At 42.0% G+C, this 20,923-nt stretch overlaps 1 protein-coding gene across 2 annotated transcripts in view; it reads left to right on the forward strand.

Annotated features, from left to right (window-relative positions):
* The window catches only part of LOC122119496 (protoheme IX farnesyltransferase, mitochondrial), a 125,060-nt gene that overhangs the window by 84,597 nt on the left and 19,540 nt on the right, over positions 1 to 20,923 (forward strand). For both annotated transcript variants that reach the window (XM_042693541.1, XM_042693544.1), the window contains one exon: positions 4,387 to 4,457. In XM_042693541.1, the coding sequence (XP_042549475.1) occupies positions 4,387 to 4,457 (71 nt within the window). The remainder of the gene's footprint in view (positions 1 to 4,386; positions 4,458 to 20,923) is intronic.

Here is a 20,923-nt window from a genome sequence, read left to right on the forward strand (position 1 = left end):
ATAGTACATATAACATATCATATATTATGTATTATATAGAGCATATAATATGTATAGTATATATTATATATACCATAGCATATATTATATATACTATATAATATAGTATATATTATATATGCAATATAACTATATACTATATATTATAACTTAATATAATATAATAATATATATGATTTAATATAATATTAAGTGCAGTAACATGATTGCTTACACTGATGATTCATTTAAAAAATTAAAAAATGATTGGTCAAAAGCCTATTTGCATGTAATAGTTACTCAGTAGTAAGATTTGTGAGAATAAATTGGTATATAGTATGAATATATTAAAAAGCTCACTACTTTTACTTTGGCCCTGTTGAAAATAGACACTAATAACCCTATATAAATCAGGATTTGATTACAATGTGGAGCCTCTGTGAATGGTATAAGGCATGTATTATAGGGATTTGACCCTGTGTGATCCTAGGACTTAAGCTATTGATTTTAGACTGTTCCTCCTGTATCTGGTGCTGGGCTTGGTAAAAGCAGAGCTGTCAATGAGAAAGTGAAGAAGAGCAGGAGCAATCTGGAATCTTTGAACACCAACTTGGCCACATGGCTGTCAAAAAACCTGCAAGCCTTGGATTTGGTGATGTGCTCTGCAGAATAGCTGGTGCACTTTGCCAAGGAGCAGCACACAAACTTTGCCCAGTATCATGAGAAGCTGCAAGAACTTGGGGATCGGCTACAGTCCAAGGGGAGCTAGCCAGAGTTGTAAGCTACATGAAGCCAACGGTGTGCCCAGCTGAGCCTTAACTGCAATAATACTTGACATCAGCCCAACTTGCCAAGCATAAACATGGCTATCCCTTCTTGGCGCCCTTCTGCATCTCATATAGGCTTATCTATGGCTCTCTAGCCTATAGCTATGCAGAAGGGAAATTCTGGGCAGTGTAGCTCCAGGATAACTATATTGACATACCAGAAAGCCATTGAAGTCTTTAGGCATACTTACAGATAGTCAAGAACAGCCAAGCACTGGTGGCTCATGCCAGGAGGCTGAGGCCTGGAGAATCATAGTAAAAGTAACAAAATACTGTTATGTTAAATATGACAAAACTATACAACCAAAGGAAAAGCATTCATCTATCCCCAAGAAATACATTATTCACCTATAAAGGTCCTAGTATTGTATAGTTTAACTATTAAGATATGATACTAAATATGGTAAGTCATACTTTACCTTAAATGGGATGAGGATGGAGAGAAGAATAAAAAGTTGGGTTTATTAATGGTGCACGCACTTGGGAGACAGCAACAGCAGCATTGCAAATTCAAAACCAGAGTTCAAGGTCAGTCCAGCCACAACCTGACCCAATGTATGGCACACAGTAAGTGCTAAGAAATTAAATTAGCTGTTGTACCCAAAGAGGCACATTAGGAGAGAATAGGTCAGAAACCCTACTAAGTACTGTGTCCCAGTCAAGGGAAGACTGGTATTTGAATAGAAAATGGATTTATCCTATAGAAACACATATGCAGACCCTGTATCCATATGCAGACCCAGATTTGCAATGCATGTGTTTAGATAGCGAATTAGGGAGACAAGCTGAATTTCCATTGGTGTGGGACTGGATTTGCAGTATATCCATCAAGTGATAAAACCAGCAGCTGCTAGAGTTGTCTGTAAACAGAGCAAGTCAAAAGACCACCTCAGAAGGCTCAAGGCCACCTCCCTTCCCCAGTCCTTTCACATAGCTGACACAGTGAGGCTCCACAGCATTTCACTCTTTTAAAAATGTGTTTTTATTGACGTGCATTAATTGTACATAGTGGTAGGGTCCGTGACATAGGTACATGTCATGCACTGATCAAGCCAGGGTGATTACTACCTTTTGTTTCTTTGTGTTTGGAGTCTTCCTGTTCCTCATGGGGATATAATACGTCACTGTGACTTATAGTCATTCCCTGTGCTGGGAACACCAGAACTTATTCGTTCTATCCATTATCCATCCTCTCCCCCACCCCTGCCCCCGCCCTCCTCCTCATTCTTCCCAGCCTGGTATAATCTCTCTTCCAAATTGACTTTTTTAGCTTCATATATGATAAAGAACATGCAGTATTTATCCTTCTTGGCTTGTTTCATCCAAAGTTTAGATTGGGTTTCTAGGTACAGAAGCACCCAGGAAGCGCTGAATACAGTCCTGTGCACACTTCCTCTCTCCGTATATGAAAATGCCTTAGGCCAGCCTTCGTCCACCCATCACAAATGTAACCACTGCAGGAAGGGTGTCTGTTAGGCCTGTCGTTCCACATCGTGTTGGGAGGAGTGGCAGTTAGAGTGGTAGTTATTGCTGGTATGTGGTTTTCTTTTAAAAGCTGGGAATTCCTGGTCCTAGGCCATTGACTACCAAGTAGGAGTGATGGTCATTAGGAACCAAGTAGCAAAGACTGGGACCACTAAAAACTGGCAAAGAATCGTCCATGCATAACTTCCAGGGCATTGTAGATGGATGAATGTGGTTGCCTGGAAGAAATGAGAATCACAGAAAAAGCATTTTAGTTAAAGGTGTTTAACTGAAACTTAAGGTTATTAAAATGTTAAAATAAAATAAAACAAGAAAATCTTGGAACCTAGCCTAAGGGGAAAGGAAATTAATGGAATACTGATAACTTCTAAGGATAAATTCAAAGTTTCTCCAATGTTTAAGAATAAAGATTTCTTTGACTTTTAACATTTACTCATTAGTAGATAGTGCTGTTAATAAAAGTAAAGTGAAGTAGGGTATTACTTCACTAATTTGTAGACTATGTTTTTTTATCAGTAGTGTTTTTCTAACCTGTATGAAAGTCACATTGAGTACAATGTGATATACACAGAGCTATGAGTTCTGCTCACATAAATAAGACTCACTTAAATATACTCAGACCAGACATTTCTGAAATCAGATAAGCATGTTTTTCTTGAAAGAAGATTTCATGGTCAAATAAGTTTGGGAAACACTGGCAAAACAACGTTAATTAGATTTCTTCACATTGATATTTGTCAGAGCCCTTATCTCACTAATGTGGTTTGACCATTAGTCATTCTGGGAACAACTCCAAGGATTATTAGGGAACATGGCTGGGAGTCTACTTGGTTAAACTTTCCATTGAATTATTACTTCTTCTACTGATTTGCCTCAAGCCCATTTAGTCTCAGATTTTCTCTGCTAACTTAATCAGATTGTGGATTATTCCTTATACAAAAAAAAAAAAAAAAAAGGTGGCGAAAGAGTCACAAACAATCCAGGCACCTTATTCTTGTAATCCTAGCTACTTAGGAGGCTGAGAACTTAGGGTAGCAGTTCAAAGCTAGCCTGAGCAAGAAAATCTGTGGAATTCTTATTTCCAGTTAACCAATGTAAAGCCAGAGCGGAGCTATGGCTCAAGTGGTAAAACGCCAGCCTTGCGTGAAAAAAGTTAAGAGACAGTACCCAGAACCTGAGTTCACGCCCTCGTGTTGGCACATACAAAAAATAAAAAGGGTCATTGGTAGTGACTTTAAGAACATATTGTAGGGCTGGGAAGGTGGCTCAGTGGTAGGGCGCTTGCCTTGCATGCCTGAGGCCCTGGGTTCGATTCCTCAGACCACATAAGCAAAAAGAAAAAAGCCGGAAGTGGCGCTGTGGCTCAAGTGGTAGAGCGCTAGCCTTGAGCTGAAGAGCTGAGGGACAGCGCCCAGGCCCAGAGTTCAGACCCACGACTGGACCCAAAAAAAAAGAACATATTGTACAAGTGGTTAAGACTTTGAAAGGGACTTTTGAGGTGCCTGTAGGGTTTGTCTTTTAGTAGGTCAACAAAAGAGATTGTGCTTCCTTGTGTAGGTGGGCACAGGCATCTGGAATGGTCCCAGAGAAGGTCGCTCTGACCATGGGTTGGCACTTCAGGTATAAACTCATTGTCCTCAGCAGAAGGGAGTGCTTGCACTTTGATTGCAGTCCCTGTTGCCCTTGCCCCTGACTTCCGAAGCCCATTGGTGGGGGAATGATTCATGGACTGTGGGGTGTGTGAGCATCTGAAATCATTTACACTCAGCACTACTACTACTTTGAATCATGGCTTTGGAGATTCTGTTATTGAATAAGTGGTTTGATGTAGCAGGGGGAAAAATACATATTTCTGACAATGTACTTGGTTATTTAAACTTTGTCCCTCAAGCAGTGTCAAGATTTAATTACACTGTTGAAATGAAGATGACAGCCCTGGGCTTTGACTCAGTGGTACAGCACTTTGCTAGCAAGTGTAGGACTTGGGTTCCATTCCCAGACCACCAAAAAAAAAGAAGAAAGATAATTACTATGAGAAGAGTTACTTACTATTTTATATCATAATATTTTCTGTCCTTTTTCATTTTTTTTACAGTTTTTTGAGGTACCCTTTGACTCAAACATGAATAGGACAAAAAACAGACCTCTGGTTCGTGGACAGATCAGGTAAAAACATGGAAATAATTCTTTTCCTCACTACAGAACCTTCATTTGCTTGCTCATCCTAAAGCATCTCCCAGACCTTCACTGAGACTCGGTGGATGAGAACACCTTCCCAAAGGACAGATTGGCATAGCTGCACAGTGCTTTTCTCCTCTAGCCACAAACCAGGCAGCACATGGATAGACCTAAGATTTGCAGAATTGTGTGGGAATAACTCCTTTGTTACAGATTTATTGAATTCAGTTTCAAGACATGATCTGTGTTTCACTTGTAGTGGCCAAAGACAAGAACAGTGCATTAACCGTAATTTTCAGACCGACCCATCAGGGGATCCCAGAAGAAAGTTGTATGGAAAGCTAATTCTTTCTGATAAACTGATAATGTTCTTATGTGCAAGTAAAGCACTAACTCCCACCTCTCCTTCCCAAGTTCAATTAAGTCCAAGTAAAAGGCATATGAATATTTTAATATCACTAATGGTTAATAATTAAACATTTTGCTTCCTGGAGACCTCTAATTGAGCATTCTGAAATACTTTTTAAAATCTAATATATGTCACAGTTCCAGAAGAATTAAAAGAGGAAATGTTTTATACTGACTCTTGAATTAGTAAACTTCTTTTTCATAGTTCTAGGCAGTGCCCTTATGAAGCCTAAATTATTAGGGTAACATTTGGAATCGAGTAATCACACATATTAAATCAAACAGTAAAGGAAAGAAATGTAGGTATGGTTGCATAGTCTGTGTAGTGATTTTATTAGCTACTTTTAGACATTTTTATAATAGTACCGAAGTTGAACTCTGAGCCCTGTGCTTGTCTGGTAAGCATATTTGACCCATGACTCCTGCCCTTTTTTGCTTTAGTTTTTTGTTTTTGTTTTTGTTTTCTTCAGATAGTATCTTATGCTTTTGCTTAGGCTGAACTCACACTGCAATTCTCTCTCAACCCTCTCACATAGTAGGAACTGCAGATACTACATCCATCTTGTTCTTTGAATAGGGGCTCACTAATTTTTTTTTTTTTTTTTTTTGGCCTAACTTGGTCTTGGACCATAATATTCCTGCTTCCCAAGTAGCTGGGATTACAGTTCTGAGCCACTACACCCAGCCATAGACATTCAGTTCTTATTGAATTTAAAGTGCTATTCCATTAGAAAGTACAGAAGAGCCAGAAGAAAATTTTTAACAACAAAGACATAAGGTTCATTGATGTTTTCCTTCATTTTGTGTAAACAACGCTCTGTGTTGTGTTGTTAGTTTAGAAACTATCTATGCATTTTTATTTAGGTAAAATTGTTTTTTGAAGGAAGAATGCAATCTTTATAATGGATCCCTAAAGTTAAAAGCAGTTCTTGCTGCTGGCCAAATCACAGGTAAGTTCATGATTTGGAAATTTCTGTCTAGTTCTTTTTCCTGTGAGATCTTGTCCGCCTTTAGAGCCCAGGGAAGTGGAAGTGTGGGAAGGGGCCCAGTGATAGGAGGTACAGGATGGTCTCAGATACAGGAAGGCCTGACGTGACAGTACATCTTCCTCCTTTCCCCATATGTTCAAAGCAAAGTCCATCAGTATGCCTAGGACAGGGGTGGGGAACTTCAGGGCTGGGGAATGTTGAAATCATTGCTCTATGACTAGACAGACACACATGCTTCCTGTTGGCTGCTCACAGCCCATCTGCCTGTATTGATAATTTTGTGTTCTAATATCCAGATGGTGCTTGGCAAGGAACAGGTTTCCCAGGCCTGCTCCAGGATAAAGCACGTGGCCTTGACGGGCATAACTGGCAGAACTCCTTTGAGGGAGAATCTGGAGTACTATGCTTTAGCTTTGTTTGAACCTGTAACTGTTTTCCTTTGAAAGATGTCCCAAACAGAGAAAAAAAAGTTATGAGAATGATTCGAAATGGCCACTTTGGAGGGCAAATTGTGGACCTGAAAGAAATGCACACAAATGATGCTTGTTTGTTGGCTTGCTCACCTACTTGTGCCATGGAGTGAACCCAGGGTCCTGTGCATACTAAACACACACTGTACCACTAAGCTACCCTCAGCCCCTACACAAATTTATTTTTATAGCTAGAATATGGAATATATTAGGGTATAGAATGTATATGTAGTATAGAATGTATGCATATTAAGTAGAATATGGACTATATTTGTATTGCTAGACTCTCCTTACATTGAGAAGCACCATTTTCAAACTAACAACTTGCTGTCTTGCCACTTGTTGTTTATAGTGGATCAGGGAACTATTACCTGCTTGCACAGGAAGGTACTTTATAAGTGGGCAGCCACCAGGCCTGGTAGGCAGTGGTGCAGACTTTACGCTCACACAGGCTTCTCAGCTTTAGCAGCTCTCCTGCTTCTGGTGGCTGTGGGCCATCTAAGTACAGATATAGGCAGTCTGCTCTGAACTCGTCTTGTTGCCATCAGATTTGGGGTGACATGCCTCATTGGATCTAAACAGCTTCACAGACGGCAGTTACAACTAGGCATGGGAAATGTGGCTCCCTGTCATTCCTGACCAGCAGAGGTATAGCAGTATTAGAAAGAAATCTATTCAGGGGCTGGGAAGGTGGCTCAGTGGTAGAGCGCTTGCCTTGCATGCATGAGGCCCTGGGTTCGATTCCTCAGCACCACATATGCAGGAAAAAAAAGCCACAAGTGGCGCTGTGGCTCAAGTGGTAGAGTGCTAGCCTTGAGCTGAAGAGCTGAGGGACAGCGCCCAAGCCCAGAGTTCAGGCCCCACGACCGGACCCCAAAAAAAAAAAAAAGAAAGAATCCATTCAGACTTGTCCAGTAATGGCATCTGTTTCAGTCTCTGCAGCTAGACTGGTTTCTGTACATCCTAATGTAATAATACAAGCCAACGAAAGTATATTACAGTAACCTTTTCAACCAAGTGAAAAGCTTTTTGAAAAACTTTATACTGAATAAAATTCACTTCTAACCTGTTATTGTTTTCATGCTTAAGGAAAGACATTCATTGTTTGGGGGGTTTTTTGTTTTTGTTTTTGCAGTACTGGGGGTTGAACTCAAGTCCTTGCACTTACTAGGTGGGTGTTCTACCACTTGAACTACATGTACAGCCATTTTTTACATTTTTAGTTATTGTTTTAGATATTTTGTCCAGGGCTGGCCTCAGATGGCGACCCTCTAACCTGTGTCTCCCCAGTAGCTGGGATGACAGATAAGTACAACATCAGTGAATTGATTGAGATGGGGTCTCATGAACTTTTTGCCCACATGGACTTGGACTTTGGTCTTTCCAGTCTTCATCTCAAGTAGGTAGGCTTCCAGGCATGACCCACCATGCATGGCCTTGTTTTTTATTTTATTTTACTTTATTTTTATTTTTTGTCAGTCATGGGGCTTGAACTCTGGGCCTGAGCGCTGTCCCTCAGCTCTTCAGCTCAAGGTTAGCTCTCTGCCACTTGAGCTCCAGTGCCACTTCTGGTTTTCTGGTGGTTTATTGGAGATAAGAGTTGCACAGCCTTTCGTGCCCAGGCTGGCTTTGAACCACGATCCTTAGATCCTTCTGAGTAGCTAACATTACAGGCATGAACCACTGGCGCCTGACCTTGCTTTTTATTTTGAGGAATACGATGAATGCTGTGTGATCATGAAAACTCACCATCTTCCCTCATTGCCAAGTGTTTTGGTTTCCTTTTTCTTCCTTTGAAAGTAACATCTTCAAGTAAGAAGTATAGACTCTGAACAACTCATAGAACTGCCGAGGAAGAGAGTAGTTATGTTGCTTTTTTTTATTTTTTTTATTTTTTTTGGGTCCGGTCGTGGGGCCTGAACTCTGGGCCTGGGCGCTGTCCCTCAGCTCTTCAGCTCAAGGCTAGTGCTCTACCACTTGAGCCACAGTGCCACTTCCGGCTTTTTTCTTTTTGCTTATGTGGCGCTGAGGAATCAAACCCAGGGCCTCAGGCATGCAAGGCAAACGCTCTACCACTGAGCCACCTTCCCAGCCCCTATGTTGCTTTTTTTACTTCCTCGTTTTCTTCATTCCAGAAAAGATTCATGGTATCAGTGTATTAAAGTAGAGAAATGAAAGACAGGGTTACAAAAAATAGATGATAGGATATAAGTGGTAAAATCATAAGACAAACTTATCTCAAACCCACCAGTTAATAAACAAAGTTAATAAGCTAGAACTCTAAATTTCACTCTACTTCTGAGGTCACACATGCATCATCACGATCAGCATTACATGTGTCATTGAGAAAGCCCCATGAGGGGCTGGCTAGTCGATTCCCGCAGTACTCACTTGAGGAAACTAAGGCTCCATGTGGTACCCATGAATTGCAGAACTGGAACTTCCCTGAGTTCCCACTTCCCACAACAGACTCTAATAAGCACTCTTAATAGTCGGGCACTGTTGGCTCACACTTGTAATTCTAGCCTCTCAGGAGGCTGAGATCTGAGGATCACAGTTCTTTGAGTCCAAGAGACTCATCTCCAATTAAACCCCACAGAAAACCACCTTTAGTGATAAAGCTCAGGGAAGCATCCAGGCCTTGAGTTCAAGCCCCACAACCAACAACAACAACAAAAATACTTTAGGGAAACCAAACCTATACCTCTTTGTTCTTAGTACATTAGAGAAGACCTGAGCGGAGTTAAGACAATGTTATCAACAGCATTCACAGTGGAAAACAGACCACAGGTTGCTAAGATACACTTAAGTGCCAGCCAGAGAGAGAAGGAATACACAGCTCCCAGTACTTGTACCTTGTCTGACCTAGAAGCTAGGGGGAGGGGCAATCTCTGTTGCCCTGGGATGCATTACCAGCCATTCAGCTTGATCACAGGGTTAAACTGGCCCAGAGGAGAAGCTGGAAGGTATCATCTTTGGGTGTATAAGAGGTAATGACTAGATCAGAGATAATGTGCTCTGATCCCATTGCAAAATGGGCTGAAGTCTAGTGGGTTTGCCCTTGACAGTCCACCTTTTTGCCTTGATCGCATCCTCTTTCACTTCCAGCTTCTCCAGTTGGGATGAGAGCTGGGTGCCACTCTATGTGAAATGAGTAATGGTGTGATTATGATGCTCACAGATGGCTTTATTTTCAAGACTATTCTGTGCGCATTCCTGTCACTGTAATACTATCACAATGGCATTCTCTTTAGACTTTTTCTTATAATCTGGAAAAAATAACTAGCTTGTTTGGATGGTTCTTGCGAAAACTGCCACTGCTGTAAATGACTGCTGGGAGCAGGAAGTTGAGCTTGGGTTTTCCCCTTGGCACACATAAGAAACTCACATGGAAGGGGAGAGAAGGGAGCTAGACAAGTTCAGTCTGCAAATTCAAGGTCAGGCGCTTAAAGTCACAGCAGAGAAGTGAGGGTTGTTAGGAAGTCAGATTCCCCGTTAGCCAACTAACCTATGGGCTAGAAAATGTTAATTCACAATTTTCAAAAATCTTATTCTAGAGAGCATCTCACTTTGTCCTCAGGTAGTTCTTATCCAGTAATTTGGGACTAGTAAACAAAATGTTATCTAACTGGCTCTAAGCTTGGAAGTCATTTGATCCATCTTGCCCATTCATCTTCCCCCATAAGTGTTTCCTCCTGTGTTAAATGGGGTCAGATCTCCTAAAGTAGTATCTCCCAGTGTTGCTGTGGCCATAGTCATTATAAGGTCTTAGGCCAAAAGCCACATAAATAAAATTACACTTGTACAGGAGGAGTTTAAAATGCTAGGGAAATGTACTTGTTTGCAGAACTTTCACCTGTTTTCAAATGTATTTTAGTCCTTAACAGGCAAGATCATTTGCAAAAAGAAATCCAAGTTACTTTCAAAGGAAGAAAAAGGAAACCAAAACACTTGGCAAAGAGGGAAGATGGTGAGTTTCCATGATCACAGTGAGCTCAGTGGGTAGAAAGCACAGCATATTGGGCAGGCTAGCAGTCCCTTCCTTCATGCTGTCATCTTTGGAGTGCTTTGTGGAGATAGTTGTCCACGTAGACAAATGTGCTCCTTGCTAAGGATTCAAGTACACAAAGACATGCTCTTCCCTTTGTAGAACCACAGGAAGGCGATGGTATGGTGAAGGACACTAAGTTATCCAAGGCACCCTCAGAAGAAGAGTGGTAACCAAACACACTTCTGTCTCTTACATTACACCTCGTGTATAATGTGCTAGATACAGTCATAAGTACTGGCCCCTGGTGATGTATGAGAATGTGAGCACAAAGAGGAGTATGAGCACAAAATGTGACTTCCTAGAGGGAATGAGGTCTCAAGCATGAATAATAAGCCATTCTGCAGTTCATACTAAGCCTTCTGTCAGTTCCTTCTCCACTGTTGGTGCTTTCGCTGGATTCCCGTAGCTTCTTTCCCCATCTCACTCTCCTAACCCCATACTTCTTGAAAATCTGTTGGCATGCCCTGCAGTCATCTCACAATCTATGTATCTCCAAATCTGTCCTTTTCATACGTATCTTAATTTATATTCCATAGCACCTGGAAGCTATTGTGGACTTCTCTGTTCCCCATCATCTGACAATTCAACAAGCCCTGATACTGAACCTGCTCAATTTCCTTCATCCTAGGCCACCCCACCCGCTGCTGTCATTCAGAAGTGTGGTTTTATGTCCATGTGCAGTGGGAGGCAGAAGTGAGTTATAAGTTAAGGACTGCTATGGCTTAGAGTTAGGTTGAATGAATCCCTCAGCTGCCTGGGGAAACGGAACATGAACCAGGTCCTAGGAGAAAACAGACCTGCTGCAGGTCCCAGCGTGATAGATAGCTTGGACCACTGCAGCCCCTGGGGGAGTTGGAGTTCTAAGCCGATAGGTTGGGAACCGGGCGGTCATGGCCAAGCGGGAGTTGTTCTGCTATTGCTTCATTCAGAATTGAAGGCAGTAACTCCAACCTGGCCAAGGCGAGTGAGTCTGCTTTGCAAGTCTCTCCCCACTCTTCTGTGGGCTGCTGGCCTCCTACAGACCAAGTCTGCCCATCCTGCCTTCCACCTCCACCCCTCTCCCTTTCCACCCTGCTACCTCATCCTTCTTCCACATCTTATGTTTGCTCTTAAGGGAGTATGTCTACCTTATCTCTGAATGGGATTCTAGCTTCTACTGTTTCCATGTGTCTCCACCCATGTTAAATTCTGCAGTGCTTTGTGCAGCTCTCAGGTCATTATGAGGCAGACAAGCCAAGGAGGCACCAGAGCAGAATCCGAAGTTGCAGCTTTGCCCTTGGGTCAGATCCTCCAACCACTCCCCACAAAAGTCATTACTGCCCAGTCAGGTGGCCACCCTTAACATTGTGGCAGAGAGCAGCAAAGCCCACAGGGAAACAAATAAGCCGCTTAGAATTCTCCAGCTCTCCTCCACCTCCAGTCTCCTAAAAGGCAAGAGACTGAATGCCCAGCATTAATGGAGCCTTCCTTTTGTTCCTTCTTTTTATTTAGCTCAGTAACTCTCAAACTCTAGCAAGCACAGTCATTATTTCCTAGACTTGTATGGACATCAGCTTGCCTGTACTTTTATGGATGACCTCAGGGAATTTTGAAGGATAATTTGAGTATAATACATCCTCACTTCAGGGCTGACCTACATAAACCGAACAACAGCAGCTCCACTGTCTTTCTGAAGATGAAAACGTGTCTTCCTCAGCTCCGGCCTTGGTGCCGCCTGCCTGTCTTCCTCTGGGCTGCCTTTGTCTGGGTTGTTTCAGATAATAAGAAAGTAACATTTAATATAGGTAGTAAGTGAGGAATCATAAGATGATGGATTATTTTTTAAATACTCAATCACATAAAAGCATTCTTCATGTGTAGAGCACAGAAATTTTCTGTAATTTTTCCCTTAGAATCAAAATCGTTACAGTTAAAATACAACTTCATGAGAATAAAACTTAGAAAAATTACAGTATTATTTGTTTCATTTTCCAAAGAAGAATGCAGGAATATGGTCCTTAAGTTTTTAATTATCTCTTGATTGCCTGTATAAATGCCAGTTCTGTCATGGTGGTACATGCTTATAAATTCAGCACTTGGGAGGCTAAGGCAGGAAGACCATGAGTTTGAGGCCGCCCTATATTACATAGCAAGACTGGTTCAGTAAGTAAGTGAGTAGATAAATAAAATACCAATTCCTGTACTGCCAGTGTAGTTCTACGGTAGAAACATATGCATGAGACCCAGGGTTGCATGCCCAGCAACAAGAGAAAATAGAAGCCAATTCCTTTATGTCAATATAGTATCAATTATACTTAAGAAAAGAGAAAAGATTGTGGGGTCTGAGAAGGTGGTTCAGTGGTAGAGTGCTTGCCTTGCATGCATGAGGCCCTGGGTTCGATTCCTCAGCACCACATAAGCAGAAAAAGCCAGAAGTGGCGCTGTGGCTCAAGTGGTAGAGTGCTAGCCTTGAGCTGAAGAGCTGAGGGACAGCGCCCAGGCCCAGAGTTCAGGCCCCACGATCAGAAAAAAAAAAAAAGATTATGTTATCATGTTGGGCAAAATGCTGCTATGCCTGTTTTAGTAGAAATGAAAAGTATCCTTGTGTTAAGATAACATGTCTATAAATTCTTCCTAAAACTTTCAGAGACACAAGAAGTTATTAGTTCTTTTGATTCTCTATTCTAGGGAACACAGTTGCCTTACAGTAATTGCAGGTGGTTAATAGAAACATCCTTTGCAGCTTCTATTTACCAAATAGAATTCCTGTGGAGACACTTGACCTCGTGGCTTTCTGCTTTTACTTCAGCTCTGGGGCTGTTATGGTAGAATTATTTATCCGAGGCCTTAATTGCTTGGGGCCATGTGATGAATTGCAGTCCACTGTGCATCCCATCACTCAGAAAGCGTCCCAGATGCATGAAGATGGACCAGGGCGGCGGCGCGTTTGGCTAAAGAGCTCTTGCATCTGCACTGGAGGAAGTCTGGAGAGGGCTCATAATGGAGCCGTCTTAACCTCTGCTATCAGCTCCTCACCACAGAGTTACCCTGTTAACTTGGAGCCAAACAACCGCAGCTGTTCCCTAGGGCTGGCTGCATGGGAGTATGGCTGCATCCCAGGCAGACAGCTCTGCGGCTTCTGCTAGTCTGGCCACACAGGTTGGTGAGCTTGCTATAGGCAAAGTAAAGCAGTTGGATGCCTCCCACCTAAGGAGGCTGAGCATCTCCTTGCAACACTGGTCCAAAATGGGTAAGATGGTTGTGGTTGTTTTAAGGTAGTCATTCAGAAGGCTCAAAAGAAGATGGTGGTTAGGAGACTAGCCCCAATATTTCTTCCCAAGATTTACCTGAGTTCTTCATAGGAGAGGACCAGGTACAGATGCCAGTGTCTGATACACATTTTGGGAAGGGTTGTTGGTCTTTGAGATCCCTTTAATCTGATGTTCTTCTGGGCTCTAGAGACCAGCTCTGCCCAGAGCCAGCAGCTGAGCTCAGATTCCCTGATGACTTCTTCCAGCATTGCTGCCCAACTGGATCCTTCCCTTCTGCCTTAGTATCTGGACAGTGGGGTCTTCTCTCCTACACAGTAGGCTCCTGAATGAGTCTCCATCCAGACCCACCACTGTCCTCTTCTGGAAAGAGAGTGGGCCACAATTTAGCTTCCTCCCTCACTATTCATCCTACTTTTCTTGATACTCTGAGTATTGGCGCTGCTCATCCTTCTTTCCCTTAAATCAACAATTGCCAAAATGGCAACCTCAGCCTTAGCCCTATGGGAATCCCAGCTGGGTTCTCTGTCCAAGTTCACAGCTTTGGGAAAGAACATTTGATTGCCCAAAGCAAATCTGGAACCATCCTGGCTCCAGACCTGACAGTGAGGGAGGGGGGTGAGGGTCAATTCAGCACTAGCAGTGAGGATGGGGCGCCTAAGGCTGGCTGCCCCAGCCAGGACAGCTTGTGCCTGCTTGCTAGCTGTAATCCACTCCCACACGCAGAAGCCATACTTAAGTCACATTCTTTCTGCGTATCCTACTCAGAATCTAACGTAGAGGTTCTTCATTATAATGTGTACTGAGACTTAGGCAGCAGACTTGGCTGCCCCTGCTTATCAGCTCTGTTCTCAGAGAGCGTGGCATCCTTGGGTTGAGGTATAGTAGCTAAGTGGTAGTGTTTGCCTAGCGTGCTCAGGACTCTGTGTTCCGTCCCCAGTACCAAAGGTAAACAAGTTGAAATTAGCCTAGTGCCAGTGGCTCACACCTGTAATCCTAACTACTCAAGAGGCTGAGATCTGAAGATTGCAGTTCAAAGCCCAGGAGGGAAAGTCCCTGAGACTCTTAACTCCAATTAACCACACAAAAGCCAGAAATAAAGCTGTGGTTTCAGTGGTAGAGTGCCAGCCTTGAGCAAAAAAAAGCTAAGGGACAGCATCCAGGCCCTGAGTTCAAGCCCTGGTACTGGCAAAAAAAAAAAAAGTTGAAATTTTGTTTTCTGTTCTCATTTTCAGACAGGACAGTGATGGAGACAGCTTTATCCTTGAGGTCCTTGTAACTTAAATGTCTAATGTAACTTACAGTATTTTCTAACTGATAACTCATTTTTACCTGGTCTATTCTAACTAAAATTTATGTTTTCTTCTTCTTTTTTTTTGGTCGGTAGTGGGGCCTGAACTCTGGGCTGGGTGCTGCCCCTCAGCTCTTCAGCTCAAGGCTAGCGCTCTACCACTTGAGCCACAATGCCACTTCCGGCTTTTTCTGCTTATGTGGTGGTGAGGAATCGAACCCAGGGCCTCATGCATGCAAGGCAAGCACTCTACCACTGAGCCACCTTCCCATCCCCAAAATTTATCTTTTCTTAAGAACATAAAGGCCTAATGCTTCTCTTAAATGTTTTAGGATTTACTAATCCCCCTCCCCAACCCCAACCTTTTTTTTTTTTTGGAGAGGGGCAGTCCTGAGACTTGAACTCAGGGCCTGAGCTTCTTTTGCTCAAGGCTAGTGCTCTACCACTTGAGCCATAGCACCACTTCCGTATTTTTCTGAGGAGTGTATTGGAGATAAGAGTCTCTCACAGACTTTCCTGCCGAGACTGGCTTCCGACCACGATCTTCAGAGCTCAGCCTCCTGAGATTATAGGCAAGAACCACTGGAACCCAGCTTCCCTGTTTAATTCAACTCATCAAGAACATACTGATCTCCTGAAATGTTTCTAGCACTGTTCCTTTTGTTTTTTTGTGGTATACAATGGCTTTATAATCTGTGGGGGGGTGGCGGGGGGAGGAGACAACCTAGACCCAGAACACTCCGCAGACTGGGAAGGGCAGGCCATAAATGTAAGTTGTTACAAACAAGAAGACTTGTCAGAGGCCAGAGGCAATGTGGGTTTGACAGTGAATGCTTCCTGCTGGAGAGCAGCCCAGCCTGCTTTTCTTCTTATTTTGAAAGACATCTGTAGTTTGATTGCATCTCTGTTGAATTTTCCATTTTTCTTGCTTGGTGATGCTGACAGGGAAGTAATACATGTCTGTGTTAGTTTTTTCCAACTTAATGGATCCGATTGGAGCTTCAGGTGCAGGCTATAAGCAGGAGAGAGTGCCCGATAAAGAGCAGAGGGAAAGGTTATTTAGAAAGGATAAATTAAAACACTTGGAATCGGGGGTCAGCCAATACCTGGTTTTAAAATGAAGGATGAAGATTGAGTTTTAGAAATGAAATGAATGGATTGTTTAGTTGGCATTATTAACTTAAAGAACAGGGTTTAGCTTAAGTATTATAGGGATTTGCAGGAGACATTTTTCAAATTTGCTGAAGGTTTTACCAGTAAGCACTTAAGCAAATGTAAACATTTGTGGGCTGCAGGGGAGCTGTGAATATTCCTCACCCTCCTTACCCTGCCCCCCGGCGGCATGTACCTGGACCAGGCCTCAGTTCTGCACAGCTTCTAGGGCTTGTTATGATTAGTCTCTCGATGTGTATATATTGCTAATGTAATAAGAACATAAACATTTTATAAGTATAGAAATTTTTCTTTTTTTTTAACATTAACCAGTGGTTTGAAGTGGCAGGAAGAACAAATAGGGTTTGAACCTAGTAACAGAGGTGTTAATGTAAAGAAGTTTATTCTTAAAATGAAATCATTCAGTATTATGAACCATATTATAAAGGGTCAATAGAAAGCCTTTGTACATATCATTAGAATCAACCACTGCCACAGGTGAATGAGAGGACTGCTAGATTCTTACACTCTTGTCTCCTAGTGATGTTCTTGAGTTGTGACCGTTATTGAGAGCAATCTTACTTGTTGGGAAATTTTCCATTCTCGGGTTCTTTTTCTTAAACTATAGAAATATTTTGTTAGTGTGTAATAACTGTACATAGTAAGAGCTTTCAATATAACATTTCTGTGTATTCATACTATGTACTTTTATCATATTAACCCATCAATTATTCCCTCATATGCTCCTCCTCTTCTTTTCTTTTTTTTGCCTCCCTATTAATCCCCCCTTTGCTTTCATAGCCCTGTCTTTTTCCTCCCTTCTAACATCCACGAATGAGGTAAACCATGATACTTGTCCTTGTAGGACTGGCTTGTTTTACTTAACGTGATGATCACTAGTTCCATCCACTTCTACCCACATGACATAATTCATGTCCCTTTTTATATGCAGAAAATATCCAGATGTTCTAGTACAACAGACACTTGGTAAGTACTGGTCTGTAATTCCAAGGAGACTGTCTTTGGAGAAAAAAACATGCGTGCTGGGCCATGTTGGTGCACAGCAGCATTCTGCACATGTGTGATTGATTGTGCTCTCATATCCCCACCCATTTTCCACCGAATGCATGCTGCCTCCCCCGCCCCCTCCAGACCTGTCAGGTTTCCACACCTCTCAGGTGTTCAGCTAGGTACACTTCCTTTGCCTGGCTTATTGGGCACCTTTTGCTTCCACAGAGACATAGTTTTACAAAATTAAGATGGGGGGAGGGAGGGAAGATAGACGCAGAATGAAAACAGCATGAGACCCCTGGGAGCTTCTTATCACCAGAGCCCTGCAATGCACTTGCAGGAATTCAACATTTTTGTTTTTGAAATGTTTAATTTTCTAAATTGTTTTTTAACCATCCTTATCAAAACCTCATGCAATAATATATCCACAAATAAGGTGGACTTACGGGTACATACGCATTTGGGCAGATAACTGTCTTTTCATAATAACTTAGTTTATTCCTATTTTTTTTTTTTTTGTATCCACTGTAGGATTGTCACAGGAGCAAACAACTCTTAGTAATGATCTTGGTTCATTTAGCTTAGCATGCCTTTGTTCTGACGCCTCTCTTGTCAAATTGTATGATGTGAAGAGATTAGAGACATTGGTTGATGCTAAGAGCAGTCATCTTAGGAGATGGTGGGGAGAGCACCATTTTAGGTACAATGACTACAGACTAGGTAATGGCAGATAGAGCAGCAGATCTTGTTAGCATTAGAAGTGGGACAGACATTAAGACCAGCTATGTGGTTGGGGGGTAGGAAGATGTGAAGGTTCAAGGTAAATAGTCCTGGAGGAGTTTTGTTGTTGTTTGGATTGCAAGAGGTCACTGAGGGCCTTATGCTTGCTAGGAAACTCTTACCCTGAGCCACACCCCTGGCCCTTGTTTCCAATATCCATGCCAAGTCCTAGAAAAGTAAGAGCTGCCCATCACTAAGGTTGAGAAGAGCCCTGGGGAGAGGAAGGGAAGGGAGCCAAGGAGCTGTCAGTTTAAGCAGTCAGATAGACAACTTCCTCCCCAGAGGAGATCTTTCACCTAGACCCAAACAGCAGCCATAGACCGGGTCCTGAAGAGGCATTGTTGTTTGACCTACCACCTTTTTCTACTTTTCATTAGTTTTGCCAGTATAAAATTAGAAAGTGTTCACAATCAAACCCAGGTGTCTGGGCTCATCTTGTGGTATCTGCCGGCCAGAACTCGGAGTATCAGTTCCTATACCGCCCAACACTCCTTTTCTCCTTAATGTAGGCTTTAGTCCTTCCTTGCCAGCCTAGTCCCTCTAGATGGCTGTGTTTGCAGGCAGCCATACCCTGCGCCCAGGTAATCTCAAACTGCAGGGGTGAGGAGTTTTATGTCCCAGCTTTGCTTTTTATAAGTTCTGTTTTATAAGGCTTTGCAAAAACTCTTTAAAATTCATTGACTCTATTTTGTGTAGGTGAACAAAGCTGCTTTTTTAATAGAGTCTTATAAATTAAAAAGTGGGAGGAGGGTCAGAAAATTAAACCATCTGGTCCAACTAGGAAAAGAAAAGTATGTGTCTCCTGTGTGGCGACCCTGGTGTCTGGGAACAAGGATGAATGGGGGGAAGGGGGGTTCAGTGGGTGGCCCTAGCCCTCAAGTGGTTTGAGAAATAGATTAAGAGATTGGCATATTGTACCGGAAACTGATTTCATGGACAGAATCACTGGCTGGGAAGCCACTGTTCTCTGAAGTTCTAGCCTCTGTACAAATATCTTTTCCTTATTTTAAGCTGCACTGATGTAGAATACTGTCTCCCAGGTTAACAGTGGGGTGACGTTCATTTAGGCATTTCACCATACATTCTACTATCACATTTTATACAGCCACTCTTTTCTTCCACCTAAGATTCTTTCAAAGAGTCAACTCAGATCTGTTTTGTTTTCTTCCTTGAGAAAAGGTTTTTAATGCACTACCAAAATCTCCCTATCCACAGAATAATCACTTAATAAATATCTACCAATGCTTGCAGCTTTTGCATTTCTCTTAAATGTGTAAATTTTTTCACTTTCTCTAGAAACAAATCTGCATCCTCATTTTCCCCAAATGCTGAATCACCACCAATCCTCAACCAGCTCACAGTATCTATAACCTGAGACTTGTTCCGGAATAGAAAACTCCAATTAAGATTCTGGGGAGACATTTCCCGAACAGTTATCTGTAGAAACATTCCCCCCAAAAGCCATTTTAAAGCTCAAGTGCGGGATATAGGCAGGAAATGAAAGTTAAATTGCCTTGGTTTGATTAAGATTTTGAGTTTTCTTTTGTTTTTGAAGAAAGGAAATTTTATTTTCTAATTTAAAAATCATTTATGCAAGAAGAATGACCAAGAAGTATGAGATTCCTTTTTGTATAAACCAATTACCTGCAAAACTGCTTAACTATAAAGCTTTCTTGATTCAGTATAACATTTCATAGACCTCCTGACACATTACTGAAACAGAAAAGGCTTCATTTTTCCAGGAAGTTACTTAAAAGTCAGATAATTGAAATTACATTTATTAGGTGCAGTAAACAGACATCAAATTAAAGTCTGTCTTTCTCTTTGTTCCCCCTGTCTATAGAAAACCCTAGTGAATTTGATAGAGCTTCTAAAGGATTGTTTAGTAAACAAAGCAATGTTATGTTTTGGGGGGAAGGGATAGTTCATGGAAATGGGTTAATATATCCTCCACTCTTTGTCTATTAGTTTCTTTTCTACGGTGGCCTTTGGCAGGGAGAAGGGAACTAGAAAAATCCCAAGCAGTGATGCCCCATGGAAAGATACTTATTGAAAATACCATTTCATTTTGTGTTTCTGTTTTGGAAGAATTCACCATTCACTGCTTATACGACTTGTTAGTGTGCGTGAGTGAATGAATATAAAAGAATTTTTTTAGATCAATAAAATCACTGGCTCTTTTCTGTTCTCCCCTGTCAAACAGTGCTGTTTTCCTTGTTGGTGCATTTATTCTTTACTAGAGTTCCTAGGCAATTATTGAATGATATTATTGGAGTTTGGTGGGATATCACCCTGCGCTGTTCACATGCACCTCACATCTTTTCCATATCAATTCAGGTTGGCCAAAGCACTTAGGTGTCAGCCCCTCTGACCTTCACCAAGGCTTCTGCAGCACCAGAGAGGCTTCAGAACATCAACCCCATAAGTTCATCCTATAGCCAGGCACTAGTGACTAGCTAAACGGCTGAGATCTGAGGATCACAGTTGGCAGCCAGCCCAGTAAAAAGAGTCTGTGAAACTCTTTATCTCCAATTAACCAGCAGTGGCAGTGGAGCTGTGGCTCAAGTGGTAGCTGTGGCTCAGCCTTGAGTGATAAAACTAAGGGAAAGGACCCAGGTCCTGAGTTCAAGCCTCAGTACCAGCACACATGTGCACATGCACACACACAGATCAGCCTGGGTTTTCCTGTTGCTAATTTACTTTTTTGTGATTTACTGTAATAAAATTAAATTCTTCATCAATTATAATTGAAAATAAAAAGTTTTATATCCATAAGCATCTAGGCTTGCAAAAAACAAATCAGCAATGTAATTTATTGCAGGTTTACTCAACCCCTATCTCCAGCTTAATTTAAATGGATCCTCCCTGGTTCAGACTTCTTGGTCTTGCTTCATGTGTTCCTTTCTTGTAGCCGATGCTGTAGTTTCAGAGGTTATCATACTTATATTTGTATGTTTAACATCTGTCTCCTTTCCAAACAATGTTTTTCCTATAGTGGTTGACTGTAGAAGCTATAAGAAGTTTTGTAAATGAGTGAACCAGCAAATGAAACCA

This window comes from Dipodomys spectabilis, unplaced genomic scaffold (genome assembly GCF_019054845.1).
Source record: "Dipodomys spectabilis isolate Male_0828 unplaced genomic scaffold, ASM1905484v1 ptg000004l, whole genome shotgun sequence".
In the NCBI taxonomy this organism is placed as follows: Eukaryota; Metazoa; Chordata; class Mammalia; order Rodentia; family Heteromyidae; genus Dipodomys; species Dipodomys spectabilis.